Here is a 15,655-nt window from a genome sequence, read left to right on the forward strand (position 1 = left end):
TATATACTTATATAAAATATAGGATTGTACCAGTCTTCATCCAGAAGAGCTCGGAATTTTGGAAGCTTACATAAATTTTAATGTTTATTTATTAATTCAACAAATGTTTATTGAAAACCTACCATGTGTGCCAGGCCCAAGGCTGGATATACCTTGGTAAATAAAAACTACAGTATGGTGAAGAGGTTTAAAATCATGGATTTTTGGGGCTGAGTGTGGTGGCTTATGCCTGTAAGTCCAGCACTCTGGGAGACTGAGGCAGGAGGATCACTAGAGCCCTGGAGTTCGAGACCAACCTGGGCAACATGGAGAAGCACCATCTTTACAAAAAATTAAAAAACTAGCTGGGCTTGGTGGCTGCCCTGTAGTCCCAGCTACTTGGGATGTTGAGGTAGGAGGATCACTTGAGTCTGAGAAGTCGAGGCTGCATTGAGCCATGATTATGTAACTGCACTCCAGCCTGGGTGACAGAGTGAGACTCTGTCTCAAAAAAAAAAAAAGAAAACAAATCATGCCAGACTGGTATGTGACTTATTAATTGTATGATCCTAGGCAAGTTACTTAATTTCTCTGGCCTCAGTTTTACAACCCTGCAGGCCAGGTACTATTATCCTCCCTCTGTCAAGTGGGGATGTAATAATAGTACCTGCCTCGCAGGGTAGTTGTGAGGATTGAGTGAGTTCACATAAGTAATTTTCTTAGAATAGTAACTGGCCCATTGTAATTGTTGTATAAATGTTTGGTATTATTATTATTATAAAACAGACATGATTTCTACCCTTGTGGACTTCAATAGAAAAGGCAAAAAAAGTAGTAAATAAAAATAATTATTTATTGTAATAAATTATGAAGGCACCAGAGTACTGATACGAAAGACAGTAGAGTGGGCATAGATAGATAGGATAGCCAATGAAGGGCCTTCCTGAGGTTGCAGTGAGAGGGTCATGAAAGATGGGAAGGAGTCTTTTAGATTACTTCCAGTATTTAATGCTGGAGTCAAATAGTTAATTCCTTTTTCCTAATTGTCAACCATGCATTCTTTTTTTCTTTTAATTTTTTTTCCAGCTGTTACACAAGGAAGTAACATATTCTTTTAAAAGAAAAGAATTAGTCGGGTTTAGATAAAAATATGTCAGTAGTTTTGTTGTATTGAAAGTACAAGTAAAAATGTATGCTGGCTGGGCACATTTGCTCACGCCTGTAATTCTAGCACTTTGGGAGGCCGAGGCGGGCAGATCGTGAGGTCAGCAGATTGAAACCATCCTGGCTAACATGGTGAAACCCCGTCTCTACTAAAAGTAGAAAAAACTTAGCCAGGCGTGGTGGCGGGCGCCTGTAGTCCCAGCTAGAGTCCCAGCTCGAGAGGCTGAGGCAGGAAAAGGGCATGAACCCAGGAGGCAGAGCTTACAGTGAGCTGAGATCGCGCCACTGCACTCCAGCCTGGTCAACAGAGCGAGACTGCGTCTCAAAAAGAAATGTATACCAAAAATGTTATCCTACTTATCGGTATTATTTGGGGATAATTTAAGATTGCACCAGGAAACTCTTCCTTCATTGAATCTTCTTTGCATTTAACATGATTAATATTGGGTAGAAAGGTGTTAACTGGTAGTTAAAATTTTTAGCCTACTATATATGTTTGCTTAATGATATAAAATTTGTCCCAAGCATTTCTCTTAGAATTAAAATTAATTTAAAAGTTAGAATATGTAACAAGTCACATCTTATTTTGCAGTTTGTAAGGCTACCTTGCTAAAATTGAGGAGCATGGGCAGAGACAATAACGTTTTTGTAAACTTTAATAATAGCATGTAATGGCTTGGTCAGGAAGAATACATAATGCTAAGAGCAATGGATTGGTAACCTCTGGTTTGCCTGAAATTTTCATTTTTTGATTTGATGGGATTCTACCTGAGAAGTTTTAATACTAGCAGAGTCTTTAGGTCATTTGGGGGATCATATTACTTTTATAGAAAATAATTATTTAATATTAATGTCACCTATATTTGCTTTAGTTCGTGCTTTTGTTGGTAAGATTATTATAGGTAAAAGCATATACAGCATGTTTTGTGAAATGTCTTTATTACTGACTTGGCGATGTCAATGTAGCCTGCTCAGGAAGAACTCAGAGAAGATCCAGATTTTGAAACTAAGGAAGGAGAAGGACTTGAAGAGTGCTCCAAAATAGAAGTAAAAGAAGAAAGCCCTGAATCAAAAGCAGAAGGAGAATTAAAAGCTTCCCAAAAATCAATCAGAAAACACAGGAACATGCACTGCAAGGTTTCTTTGTTGGATGACACAGTTTATGAATGTGTTGTGGAGGTGAGTATGTTTTCATTTCCAACAATCAGAACTCTTACAGGTTGTTTCACCTAGAGTTGGGTAAGTGGTGATTTTGCCCACAATAAGACTCACTCTAATGATGATTTCTTTTTTCGAGACAGAGTTGTGCTCTGTCACCCAGGCTGGAGTGCAGTGGCGCGATCTTGGCTCACCGTAGCCCCCAACTCCCACGTTCAAGTGATTCTCCTGTCTCAGCCTCCCGAGTAGCTGGGATTACAGCCATGTGCCACCATGCTGGGCTAATTTTTCATACTTTTAGTAGAGACAGGGTTTCACCATATTGGCCAGGCTGGTCTTGAACTCCTGGCCTCAACTGATCTGTCCACCTCTGCCTCCCAAATTGCTGGGATTGCAGGTGTGAGCCACTGCGCCCAACCGCTAATGATTATTTCTGTGGACAGAAGTATTAATGGTGATTTTCTGGAGGTGGGGTTATGGGAAGATGATGAGTAAGTCTTTAAGCCCAGTAAATGCCATTTCTTAAAATTTTCTATTTTCTGAAAGAATAAGTGGTTGAATCAGGATTGAAGAAAATATCAGTTATTCAGTTACTGTTTTGCTCCTTCAGGACAAGTTGAAAATTTAAAAAAATCTGTTTTCAAACTGGAACAGTAGTTATTTATTATGATATGCTTCATGTATAAGCAATTGTTTTAATTGTTACTAGTAACTTTTATTGACAAAGCATGTAATTCACATATATGTGCAACAAATTATTTTATTTATTTATTTATTTATTTATTTATTTATTTATTTGAGACAGGGTCTTGCTCTGTTGCCCAGATTGAAGTATAGTGGTGCAGTGACAGCTCACTGCAGCCTCAACCTTCTGGGCTCAGGTGATCCTCTCACCTCAGCCTCCTAAGTAGCTGGGACTACAGGCACACACCATCACACCTGGCTAATTTTTTTTATTTTTTGTAGAGACAGATTCTCACCATATTGCCCAGGTTACTCTTGAGCTCCCGGGCTCAAGCGATCTGCCCGCCTCAGCCTCCCAAAGTGCTAGGATTATAGGCATGAGCCACCGCATCCAGCCTTGTTTGTTAATCACCTTGTTTATGAGCAAATGCAAATATGTTCAAGCACAAATCATCTAAAATATTACGCTATATTTACTAATAGGTATTCTCTAAATTTAAAAAGGAAATCAAGAAAGATGTAATTGTACTTTGAAACAGGTACTATACACCTAACTAGAGACTTAGGGTCTGCTTTTTCTGCTTCTTGCACTAACTAATTTAGAGATGGGGAAAGCTATTTTACACTCATTCTTCCCATTCAGACCAAGATCCAGATATGGATCTCTTATATATGAAGCCGTTGGGGACAGATGTGTTTTAGAATTCAGAATATTTTGAGGCTGGGCACGGTGGTTCACGCCTGTAATCCTAGCACTTTGGGAGGCCGAGGCAGGCAGATCACGAGGTCAAGAGATTGAGACCATCCTGACCAACATGGTGAAACCCGGTCTCTACTAAAAATACAAAAATTAGCTGGGCATGGTGGCACGCACCTATAGTCCTAGCTGCTTGGGAGGCTGAGGCAGGAGAATTGCTTGAACCCGGGAGATGGAGGTTGCACTGAGCCGAGATCATGCCACTGCACTCCAGCCTGGCGATGGAGCGAGACTCCATCTCAAAAAACAAACAAACAAAAAACTAGAATTCAGAATATTTTGAAGTTTAGCAAGAGAATAAGTACATATTCTGTGTATTCTATACTACACCCAGCAGTGTCTGTAGCAGCACCTACATGATCAAACATAGTATTTCTATGGTAAGATATATGAAGATTCATTCTAAGATGGATGAATGAAGATTATAAATAGCCTCTTTACAGTTCAAGTCCAAATTTGGATTTTAGAATTATGAATAAGGGATTAGGGAAAATACATGAAGCATTTTCAAATCATCTTCTGTCATTTAGAATGAAAACATGGGAGAAAAAAGAAGAAAATGATTTGATATAGATGAGTTAAAACTGACAATGGATGAACATTTATGTGAATTATTAATAGTCATTAAAAATAACTCATCTCACTGAGAGGAGGACGTGTCATATATGTTTGCCCAAAAAATGATTCTAATGTTTTGAAGTATTTTCATATGTATTTCTCAGAAGACATTCACATATTTGATTATTTTTAAATAATTCCAATAACGAGGTAGGATGAGTGTAAATATTCTTATCATTTCACAGCTGAGCAAACTAATGTTCAGAAAAGTTAACTGAATCTACTCAGCTTGTTTAGCTAGTAAATGGAGGAGCCAGGACTTTCTGACTAAATCTCAGTCTTTAAGTTAGGATATTTTCTTCCTATAAATAGGAGTAAAATAACCCAAATTTGGAAGTGGTTTGACTTTCTAGGTTAAGAAACATTAAGAAAATGATTCCTGGCACCACTGAAGGAGCCACTCCAACAGGTAGTGTCTGTTGGCTATCTAGAATTTTACTTTATTCATTTTTCTGAAAGATATTGTGGGGAGTTGAGGCATAGCTTATTTTCTTTGGGACATTTGGTCTGAACATGATACAGTCTAATGATTTCCATAGCTACAATTAAATGTCACTGTGGACAGTTGATTCAGTAATTTAAGTAGTCACAGTAACTGAGAGTTGCTCATAGCATGCTATAGGAAATATTGCACCAAAAATAAAGAATGTGATGTGTAGGATGGAGATGGGGAATATGAGATGGAAGGAAGGTAGAATTTTACTTTGATTTGTAACACAATTTCCAATCTAATATATGTGTATTACATATGTAAACTGACAGATTGAAGAACAGGAATTTTATAAATCATCCTTTCTGCTTAAACTATGTAGCCACCTGAAAGTTTGTTGGTAACCAAAGATAAAAGAAGAAATTGGAAAGTGACATTTTATTTTATTTCATGAAGGGTACAGAAATAAGAAGAAACCTCAGGCCAGGTGCAGTGGCTCATGCCTGTAATCCCAGCACACTGGAAGGCTGAGGTGGGGGGATCACTTGAGCCCGGGAGTTCAAAAGCAGCCCAGGCAACGTAATGAGACTGTCTCTACAAAAAATTTTTAAAATTAGGCATGGTGGTGCATATCTGTAGTTCCAGCTACTCTGGAGGCTGAGGCGGGAAGATCACTTGAGCCCAGGAGGTTGAGGCTGCAGTGAGCTGTGATCAGGCCACTGCACTCCAGCCTGGGCAACAGAGTGAATCCCCATCTCTTCTGGGAAAAAAATAAAAGAAGAAGAAACCTGAACTCAACTAAGACACGTATATCTTTGCAGAAACATGCTAAGGGACAAGATTTGCTTAAACGAGTATGTGAGCATCTCAATCTTTTGGAAGAAGACTATTTTGGTCTAGCCATTTGGGATAACACAACCTCTAAGGTGAGGAGACTGCTTGCAATTTAAGAAGCTGACAAAAAAATTGTTTTAATTCTTTTGTTGTTAAGAATGTATTTATACCTGCTTCTCTAAGCCAGTATTCTTAGAGTTATTCCTGTCTACTCTTATTTCTTAGATTTTCCTGCTGTTTTTCTTCTAGAATTAACATTTTAAAGAAAAGACCATTGCTGGTGTATTCTTTCATCATTGAAATAAAGTATATATTGTATGTTTTTAAAAGGCAAGGAAAGTAAAGAGGTATGATGCACTGATAAGCAAGTACTGTAGATGTCAATAACTTAATATATTATGCAATTGGTATTTAATGCATGGGAGGTTTATAACAAATATTTGTTGAATGGATGATCTGTTATTAATATTATAATGACATATAATTAAACATAATTATAATTATAATTTGAAAGCAACATTATGAAACAGAGTAAAATCCCAATATTATTGAAACAGTCATAACAATGAATCTGACATTTCCTCCAACCTAAAAGGAAACCAGTTGTTAACTTTTGAAGGAAGTAAAAGAATGGACTTGGAGGAGGGAAGAAAGGTTTAAAGTCAGGTATTTCACTTCAGAATACTTGAATTATTTCCTGGGCCAATTAATCGAAAATTACAAATATTTAACATAAATCTAATGATGAAAGCTTTAGTCCAGTTTAACAAGTATTTGCAGGTGCTGTACTAGGTGATATGGATGCAGCTGTGAATAAGGTAGACATAGTCCCTGCCCTCTGGAACTTCCAGTTTATTATGAAGATAACATTAATTACTGGTTTGATGAGCACTATACAAAAGGAAATACAGGTTGTCAGGGGAGAGTATGGCCCGGGAAGTCTCCTCTGGGGAGGTGATGCCTTAGCTGAGAGAGACCTGAAGGATAAAATGGGCAAGTGAGGTGGAGAGAGAATGGCTTGTGTAAGAACTGGAGTTGAGAGAGTGACATTTCAGGAACTGAAAGCCATCTAGCCTAGGTGAACACAGGGTATGAGAAATAGAGTAACAGATGAATCTGGAGACGTATATGGCCAGGTTGGGGGGTGGGTGTAAAGTGGGGGATCCTGGAGTCTTGTAGACACTGAATTTAAGCCATTTAAGTTCATCCTTTCTCCAAGATAATTTAAGTGTATTAAGAAAAGTTGAAGGGCAGCAGCCTTTAACGTCTGCAAACTGTAGATTAGGTTGTGTGAGTTTGATAATGCAAACTAGAAGACATGGAATTATCCTTTGCCTAAACAAAGTCTATTTGTAGAATATACCTAAGTAGTTTACAAAAATTTGTTCCTTCTATGAATGACTACTAACTCAAACAGAACTGTGTTTGAGCACTAGGTTAATATTATTCTTTAAAGACTTAACCTTTACTTTGTCTCCCTTAAGGCCCAAACTAGCTTGTACTGGTAAATATAGCTAATATTTGAGTACTGTACATTTCAATATCATGAAGAGAGTAAATCTCAAATGTTCTCATCACAAGGTCAAATATTTGAAATGATGGATAGTTTGATTCATTTGATTTAATCATTTCACATGGTATTAAAAAAATCATAGGCCGGGCGCGGTGGCTCAAGCCTGTAATCCCAGCACTTTGGGAGGCCGAGACGGGCGGATCATGAGTTCAGGAAATCGAGACCATCCTGGCGAACAGGGTGAAACCCCGTCTCTACTAAAAAATACAAAAAACTAGCCGGGAGCGGTGGCGGGCGCTTTTAGTCCCAGCTACTCGCGACGCTGAGGCAGGAGAATGGCCTAAACCCAGGAGGCGGAGCTTGCAGTGAGCTGAGATCCGGCCACTGCACTCCAGCCTGGGTGACAGAGCGAGACTCCGTCTCAAAAAAAAAAAAAAAAAAGTCATGACATCACTTTCTGCCCCATAAATATATACAACTATAATTTTTCAATGAATAATTTAAAAAATTCTAGCCTTAATTGAAACCACTATTTCCCATTAGTAAGGGAACACTGAAGTTAATTTAAAAACAAAACAATGCCCTCAAAACTACAGTGAAAAACTTTCTACAACTGTGAGCTAGAAAATTCTCCCATGAATTGGCGTTGAAAATTCTCCCATGAATTGGTGCGTTGGGAGGCCGAGGTGGGCGGGTCACGAGGTCAGGAGATTGAGACCATGCTGGCTAACCTGGTGAAACCAGGTTACTACTCTACTAAAAATACAAAAAATTAGCCGGGCGTGGTGGCGGGCGCCTGTAGTCCCAGCTACAGAGTCCCAGCTCGAGAGGCTGGAGAGTGGCATGAGCCCTGGAGGCGGAGCTTGCAGTGAGCTGAGATCACTCTACTGCACTCCAGCCTGGGCGACAGAGCGAGACTCCGTCTTAAAAAAAAAAAAAAAAAAAAAAGAAAGAAAGAAAATTCTCCCATGAATCAAGGGAAATACTCTGAAAAGTGTTTTCTGTAAGCTCAGCAAGATAATTTTGATTACCAGAAATTGAATAGTTACATTTTGGGGGAAAAAACAACCAAAATTGATTTGAGAGTAATTAACAATCCTTTAATTTGGCATGTGAAGTCACCGAGTACCTACATCTACAAAATATGGCTGGAAATATTTTTTTCTGTGATCCAAGCATACTTACATTTCTAGAAGCTGACTCATCTAAAGCCATTCAGCAGAAGAAATAATTTCCACTTACAGTTGAGCTTCTAGGGCCCACGTTGGGACAAAATTTTCAGTTACACTGAAAAATTTTCACCATTATTGCGATTTATATTCTGTCCTGTCACCAAGTTTATTTTCTTTATAGTGGTTTTCATTTTTTTTTTTTGAGACAGGGTCTCACTCTGTTGCCTGTGCTAGAGTGAAGTGGTGCGATCTTCCTCACTGCAGTCTCTGCTTTCCACGCTCAAGCGATCCTCCCACTTCGGTCTTCCGAGTAGCTGGGACCATAGGCACGCACCACCATGCTTGGCCAATTTTTAAATTTTTGTATTTTGTAGAGACAGGGCCTCACTATGTTGCTCAGGCTGGTTTTGAACTCCTGGGCTCAAGCAATCCTCCTGCCTCAGCCTCCCAAAGGTGCTAAATTACAGGCATGGCCCACTGTGCCTTGTCACTATTGTAATTAGTTTTTGTTTGTTTGAGACGGAGCTTCACTCTTGTCACCCAGGCTAGAGTGCAATGGCGTGATCTGTGCTCACTGAAATCTCCACCTCCTGGGCTCAAGTGATTCTCCTGCCTCAGCCTCCCAAGTAGCTGGGATTAGAGGCATGCACCACCATGCCTGGCTAATTTTTTGTATTTTTAGTAGAGACGGGGTTTCACCATGTTGGCCAGGCTGGTCTTGAACTCCTGACCTCAGGCGATTCGCCCGCCTTGGCCTCCCAAAGTGCTGGGATTACAGGCGTGAGTCACTGCACCCGACCATAATTAGTTTTTAAAGAGCAAATGTTAAATTGCTTTATTTATGTTCACTTATATATTTAGGTGTAAAGTGTTGTTAAAAGTGCTTAATATAAAAGCTTAATAACAAAGTACAAACCTGGCTGTGTCAGAAAAGTGCATTATTGTCCTTGGTAAGTATTTTTGGAAAAGAAAAGTTGGTACCTCTGAATCATAATCTGGCTTCAACTTCCCTGATAGTTTATAAGAGCCCCTACTTAGGAAGTCAATGGGCAAGTGAATCCTGGGAAATACAGGCCTTGTCATAGTCAGGGCATCGGCAGGTCTGTATGGACCAGGTTCTTATAGGATATCCAGCGGGAACATCGTCAAAGGGAATGGGCTACTCTGTATTTTATGCTTCTAAGTTTATTATGGTCAACCTCCAGCTCAGAAGTAAGTCAAAACAGAGTTTTGTTTTGTTTTGTTTTTTTATTAAAACAAGAGTCCTTAGCTGATCTCAGAAGCAGAGCATGGAAGGGAAAGTAAGAACTTCATTAGCACATGGCCTGGGTAAATCTTGTACAAAAATGAATCTGGGGAAGATTTACCTTAGGATTGTCAAGTTAAAGGGTCAATACAGTAGCAAAAACACCTTAGTGATGGCAGGCCTTCCTTAATATGCTGTCTCTTGGCTGGGTGCGGTGGCTCATGCTTGTAATCTCAACACTTTGGGAGGCTGAACTGGGTGGATCTCCTGAGTTCATGACCAGCCTGGCCAACATTGTGAAACCCATTTCTATTGAAAATACAAAAATTAGCCAGGCATGGTGGCACAATCCTGTAATCCCATCTACTCGGGAGGCTGAGGCATGAGAATCACTTGAACCCAGGAGGCAGAGGTTGCAGGGAGCCAAGGTCATGCCTTTGCACTCCAGCTGGGGCAACAGAGTGAGACTCTGTCTCAAAATAAATAAATAAATAAATAAATAAATAATGCTGTCTCTTAAGTCACAGTTGTCTCTTAAGTCACAGTTGTCTAGTCTAGATGGGTATCACGGTCTGTTTTGTACACAGCTGTCCCAGGTATCTCCCATCACTATCATCCTGTAGATGTGCTTTGCCTCTTTCCTGTGATGTTATTCCTGTTTCCTTTATCCTTGCTTTTCCTTGTGTTTTGATAGAGTGCTACTCCTCAGAAATGGTACATGGGATGCAATTGTTTTTGAGACATTACATGTCTGAAAAGATGGCTTTATTCTGCCTTCACATTTGATTGTAAATTTTGTTGGGTATAGGATTTTAGGCTTGAAATTATTTGCCTTCAGAATTTTGAAGGCATTGCTTCATTGTCTTCTAGTTTCTAGTGTTGCTCTTGAAAGGGCCAGGGCCGTTTTGATTTTTGATCTTTTATATGACTTTTGTTCCTCTCCCTCCTCCTTTACACAATCAAGTGAGTATGATCTTTTCTTTTTTCTTGTCCTTATGAAGTTGAGAGTTCACAATTATATATCTTGGTGTGGGTTGATTTTCATCTATTATTCTGGGCCCACGTCTATTTTTTACCAGACTGATTTCCTAAAGATTGTTATTTAGCATATTGCCTCGCCGTAATGTGATAGGCCTTCCACAAATGTTTATTGAAAAAGTGAGACACATTGTTACACTTGAGAGAATAGCTTTGCCACATACTAGTTGCAAGTTAGGTAAGTTACTTGTCCTGTTTTCCCATTGGTAAAATGAGAATGATAATGAGATAATCTATATGAAAGCATGTAGAATCATGCCTGACATATAGTAAGCATTCAACAAAAATAAGGTATTATCATTATTATTATGATAGTATTATTGGCTGGGCATGGTAGTTCATACCTGTAATCCCAGCACTTTGGGATGTAGAGGCAGGCGGATCACTTGAGCCCAGGAGTTCGAGACTAGTGAAACCCTGTCTCTACCAAAACTGAAAAAATTAACTGAGTGTGGTGGTGCATACCTCTAGTCCCAGCTACTCAGTAGGTTGAGGTGGGAGGATAACCTGAGCCTGGGAAGTTGAGGCTGCAGTGAGCCATGAGTGCACCACTGCACTTGCCTGGGTGATAGGGACAAGACCCTATCTCCCAAAAAAAAAAAAAAAAAAAAAAAAAAAAAGATGCTATTATTGTTTTCAAATGAAATTACCAATTAATCAAGGCCTTGACTTTAAAAGAAAAGATTTGTGTGTTGTAATCTAGAGATGCATTCTGGAGCATCCTTTGGGTTGAATATTCTACCTGTTCTTTTCTTAGGATGTACAAAAGAACAGTGTATCTTTTACTTAAAATTGATTGTATTTAGCAAGACTATATGGCTTTATTTTATCTATTAGAAAAAAATTAAATCACCACAAATTTAGTTAAAGATCTAATTGGCTTTTATTTGTGATTCAAGTATTATTAGGCAGCCTCCATTCTACAAAATAGAATGAGGGCTCCCAATAAGCAATGGCAGAACAGTGGGTTTTGTAAGGTAGGAATAAGGAAACCAAATAATAGGAAAAAGCTGATTAGTTTATGTCGTTACTTTTCTTCTAAATGCTAAAGCAGAGAGGGCTTCCTTGTTAAACTGACTCAGGTAGACTGGAATCTCCTGTTTTCAGGAAAAACTGGTCTGTTTAGCATCTACCCACTTCCTTTAGGTTTCAGTTTGATTATGTGGTATTTAGTGTGAGTGACTCCATTTTGGTTTGGCCTGATCTGTTGGAGCCAGTGAAGAAGCTTAGACCAAAACAATGGCCTTCCATAATTTTTGTTTAACACTATCATTCCATGTATATGTACTGTCAAGCCAAATTTCTAGATAAGACCCTCTCTAGAAGTACACAGATACTTGTTAAATGATTGAATCCATAAAGTTCATAGTAAATCATGGTCATCTAAGTTTTCTGCCATTCTGAAAATACAGAAGGTAATAGAGCTATACAGGCTTTGGGGGCTCACCCTCCCATTTTACAGATGAGGAAACTGAAGGACATAAAGGCAGAGTGACATCCTCTAGTTGCATAGTCAGTTTACTCCTGTAGCTCCTTGCCTGCTGCCCCTTCCTAAGTTATTTTCTTATTTAGCTTTTTACTCCTTTCCTTGATTTTACATTTCACCTGTAGTTTTTTTGTTTCCTCTACAGAATTAGTTTATGTTGTAGAAAAAAATGTGAGCCATAATACAATGAGAGAGAACTGTTTTCTTTCCATTCTCTGGTGTCTTCTTTTTGTGTATGTAAAGATTTGTCCTTTGTAGATGTAACTTCTGTCATTAACAGCTTTGTGCTTTGTTTGTAGACAGTTGAGTACATTTAGCAGGAAGGAAAGTTTTCCCTCATATGGAGTGGCTTGCTTGTTCACTTTTCCTATTCACTGCATGATAATGGGCCTATTGCTAGGGTCTGGCAAGATAAGTGGAAAAGCAGTAAGAAGCAAACTTCTTTTTTTTTCAGGCTGGAGTGCAGTGGTACCATCTTGGCTTACTGCAACCTCCACCTCCTAGATTCCAGCGATTCTCATGCCTCAGCCTCCCACATAGCTGGGATTACAGGCACCCACCACCACACCCAGCTAATTTTTGTATTTTTAGTAGAGACGGGGTTTCACCGTGTTGGTCAGACTGGTCTTGAACTCTTGACCTCAGGTGATCCACCTGCCTCGGCCTCGCAAAGAGCTGGGATTACAGACATGAGCCACTGCGCCCAGCCCAGAAGCAAACTTCTATAGCTCTGTGAGAGATTTGTTGCCACTATGAATCAAAATTATCAGTTAAATAGTTGCTTCCTATATTTTATTCCTGCTTAGAATTATTTACTAATGAATCAAGGACTTTTTCCTTGGGAGAAAAGTCGCTTACATTAATTCCCCCTCCCTCCAAATTTCATCTGTAAGCAGAAAACTTGTGCTCTTCTGGTCAATAATGAGAATTTTAAATTAGGACTACATTCAATTCAATAGTATGTAGTCATTGTCTTTTTCCATCCATTTTCTGTGTCGATGAATTTTCTTACCTTTAGAGTCAGATAATCAGCTCTGAAAAGATCGTCAGTCAAACCAGAAGTCTTTTGCTCACCTTCACGGGCAAAGAGCAACCACCAGTGGAGTGCCTATTAAGTCAAGAGTATGAGTAATTTAGTTTATAGTCATCTGAAAGGATTTATTGTTTCTCATTGATTCATGTCTGGCCTTGAAGGCAAGTGGCAGTCACGGTTGTGTCTTTATTTTCTGGCAAATTAGAAAGATGAAGGGGAATTTTGTAGATATATTTTCAGAGTAGAGAGGCTGCATTTGTGATCTTGTCTTTTGCTACAGAGATTTGGGTCAACACTTCTAGTGAATTTAAATGTAGTTTTTTGTTTATTATTATTATTATTATTAATTTGTGTGTTATCTTAGTACTTAAAGAATGAGACCTAGAATTACCTGTGCTCTAGAGTTTCTGTAACATATCTTGGAGCAGTGATTTGAAGTCAACATCCTAACAGCAGCATAGATGATTGTTATTCCTTAAGACAGGTAGACTTCTGGAGCTGTAGAAAAGTCTTTTACCTCAAAAGACAAGGATTTGTATAGATCTCTTATGTGTATGTGTGGGGGTTTTAGAACCTCCATGTAAGGGTAGTTGATGACTAACTCAGGGAATGGAGTTCTTTTTTTAAAACATTATGACCTAAGGTTGTAAATGCTGCAAAAGATATGAAAGGCTCCTGTGTTAGTCTGTTCTTGCACTGCTATAAAGAAATACCTGACTAGGTAATTTATAAAGAAAAAAGGTTTAATTGGCTCATGGTTCTGCAGGCTGTACAGGAAGCATGGTGGCATCAGTTTCTGGAGAAGCCTTAGGAAACTTAGAATCATGGCAGAAGACTAAGGGGAAGCTGGCATGTGGCCAGAGCGGGAGGAAGAGGGGGTGGGATGCTACATACTTTGAAACAACCAGATCTTGTGAGAACTGTTACCACGAGAACAACACCAAAGGGGGAAATCTGCCCCCATGATCCAGTCATCTCCCACCAAGCACCACCTCCAACACTAGGGATTACAATTTGGCATGAGATTTGGGTGGGGATACACATCCAAACTATATCTGCTCCTATTCATTTTACCTCTTTAAACGCCATCTCTCTAGTTGCAACTTTATTAATCTATCCTGGTTTATTTCAGTAGCATCATTCATCTATTCTTTGTTCATTCATTCATAACCATTTGTTGTTCAGATAGTATCTGCCTTGTGCTGGGCAGAGCTATAAAAGACAGTCTCTTTCCTCATGGAGCTCCCAAACTGACTAGGCAATAGCAGTAAGATGGACACCCACATAGATGGTGAGTCAGAAGTGTTTTTCTAGAGAAGGTAATAACAGATATGAATTATAAGAGACAGTCAGAAATCTTCCAGATGAAGAAATAGGGAGAGAGTATTTCAAGTAGAAGAAACCACTTGTGAGAAGGTGTTTTGAAAGAAGAACCCATGGGAGACAGGTAATACTTCAGTTGAATGAATGAGTATCTGTATCAGGATATTGCTGCTCTTCATCTCTATATTATTTGGAAACTTGTTTTTTAAGCCAGAGAAGGAATGTAATTCTTTTTAATGCACAAGCTTAAATTCTGCTTAAAATGTTAATGTATTTAATTCTCGAGATATGATTGATAAAATGGACTCTTCAGAAAGAATCCATACCACTGAAAATATTCAGATAGAACTAGGTTATTCAGAATTGTTATTTTAGGGGGCATCTGAAGATCCTGCTTTTTTTTCTGTAGCTCTGACCCTTTCTTCCATGCTGTAACCATACTCTTTGAGAAATTGGTTTACATATATTATTCTCTATTTCCTTACTGCATATTAGTTTAACATAACACAAGAAAGGTGTAAATCATACATATATATCCCAAATAATTTTTTTTTTTTTTTTTTGAGATGGAGTCTTGCTCTGTCGCCCAGCCTAGAGTGCAGTGGCTCGATCTTGGCTCATTGCAAGCTCTGCCTCCCGGGTTCACGCTGTTCTCCTGCCTCAGCCTCCTGAGTAGCTGGGACTACAGGCGCCCACCACCACGCCCAGCTAATTTTTTGTGTTTTTAGTAGAGATGGGGCTTCGCCGTGTTAGCTGTGATGGTCTTGATCTCCTGACCTTGTGATCCGCTCGCCTCGACTTCCCAAAGTGCTGGGATTACAGGCGTGAGCCATTGCGCCTGGCCAGAGAATTTTAAAAGTGAACACATCTTTGTAAACGCCCCAAGATAAGAAAATGAACATTACCAGAACTCTAAAATCCCCTATTGTGTCCCTTCCAGTCACTACCTCCAACCCTTTATCTGTTGTTACTCCTCCCCACTCCCCGTCAAAAGTAACTTCTTCCTCCTGCCTGGGCGACATAGTGAAACTCTGTCTCTACAAATACAAAAAAATTAGTCAAGTGTGGTGGTGAGCACCTGTAGTCCCAGCTACTCAGGAGGCAGAGGTGGGAGGATTGCTTGAGCCGGAGAGATGGAGGTTGCAGTGAGCCGAAATTGTGCCACTGCACTCCAACCTGGGTAACAGAGTGAGACCCTATCACAAAATTAAAAAAAAAAA

General features: G+C 39.3%; 1 protein-coding gene across 25 annotated transcripts in view; it reads left to right on the forward strand.

The window, feature by feature from the left end:
- EPB41 (erythrocyte membrane protein band 4.1) overlaps positions 1-15,655 on the forward strand; it is a 238,408-nt gene that overhangs the window by 102,801 nt on the left and 119,952 nt on the right. For all 25 annotated transcript variants that reach the window (XM_017872687.1, XM_017872677.1, XM_017872682.1 and 22 more), the window contains exons 3-4: positions 2,110-2,322; positions 5,612-5,716. In XM_017872687.1, coding sequence (XP_017728176.1) covers positions 2,269-2,322; positions 5,612-5,716 — 159 coding nt within the window. In that variant the 5' untranslated portion in view covers positions 2,110-2,268. The remainder of the gene's footprint in view (positions 1-2,109; positions 2,323-5,611; positions 5,717-15,655) is intronic.

The sequence above is a fragment of the Rhinopithecus bieti genome, unplaced genomic scaffold (assembly GCF_001698545.2).
Source record: "Rhinopithecus bieti isolate Rb0 unplaced genomic scaffold, ASM169854v2 scaffold_7649, whole genome shotgun sequence".
NCBI lineage: Eukaryota > Metazoa > Chordata > Mammalia > Primates > Cercopithecidae > Rhinopithecus > Rhinopithecus bieti.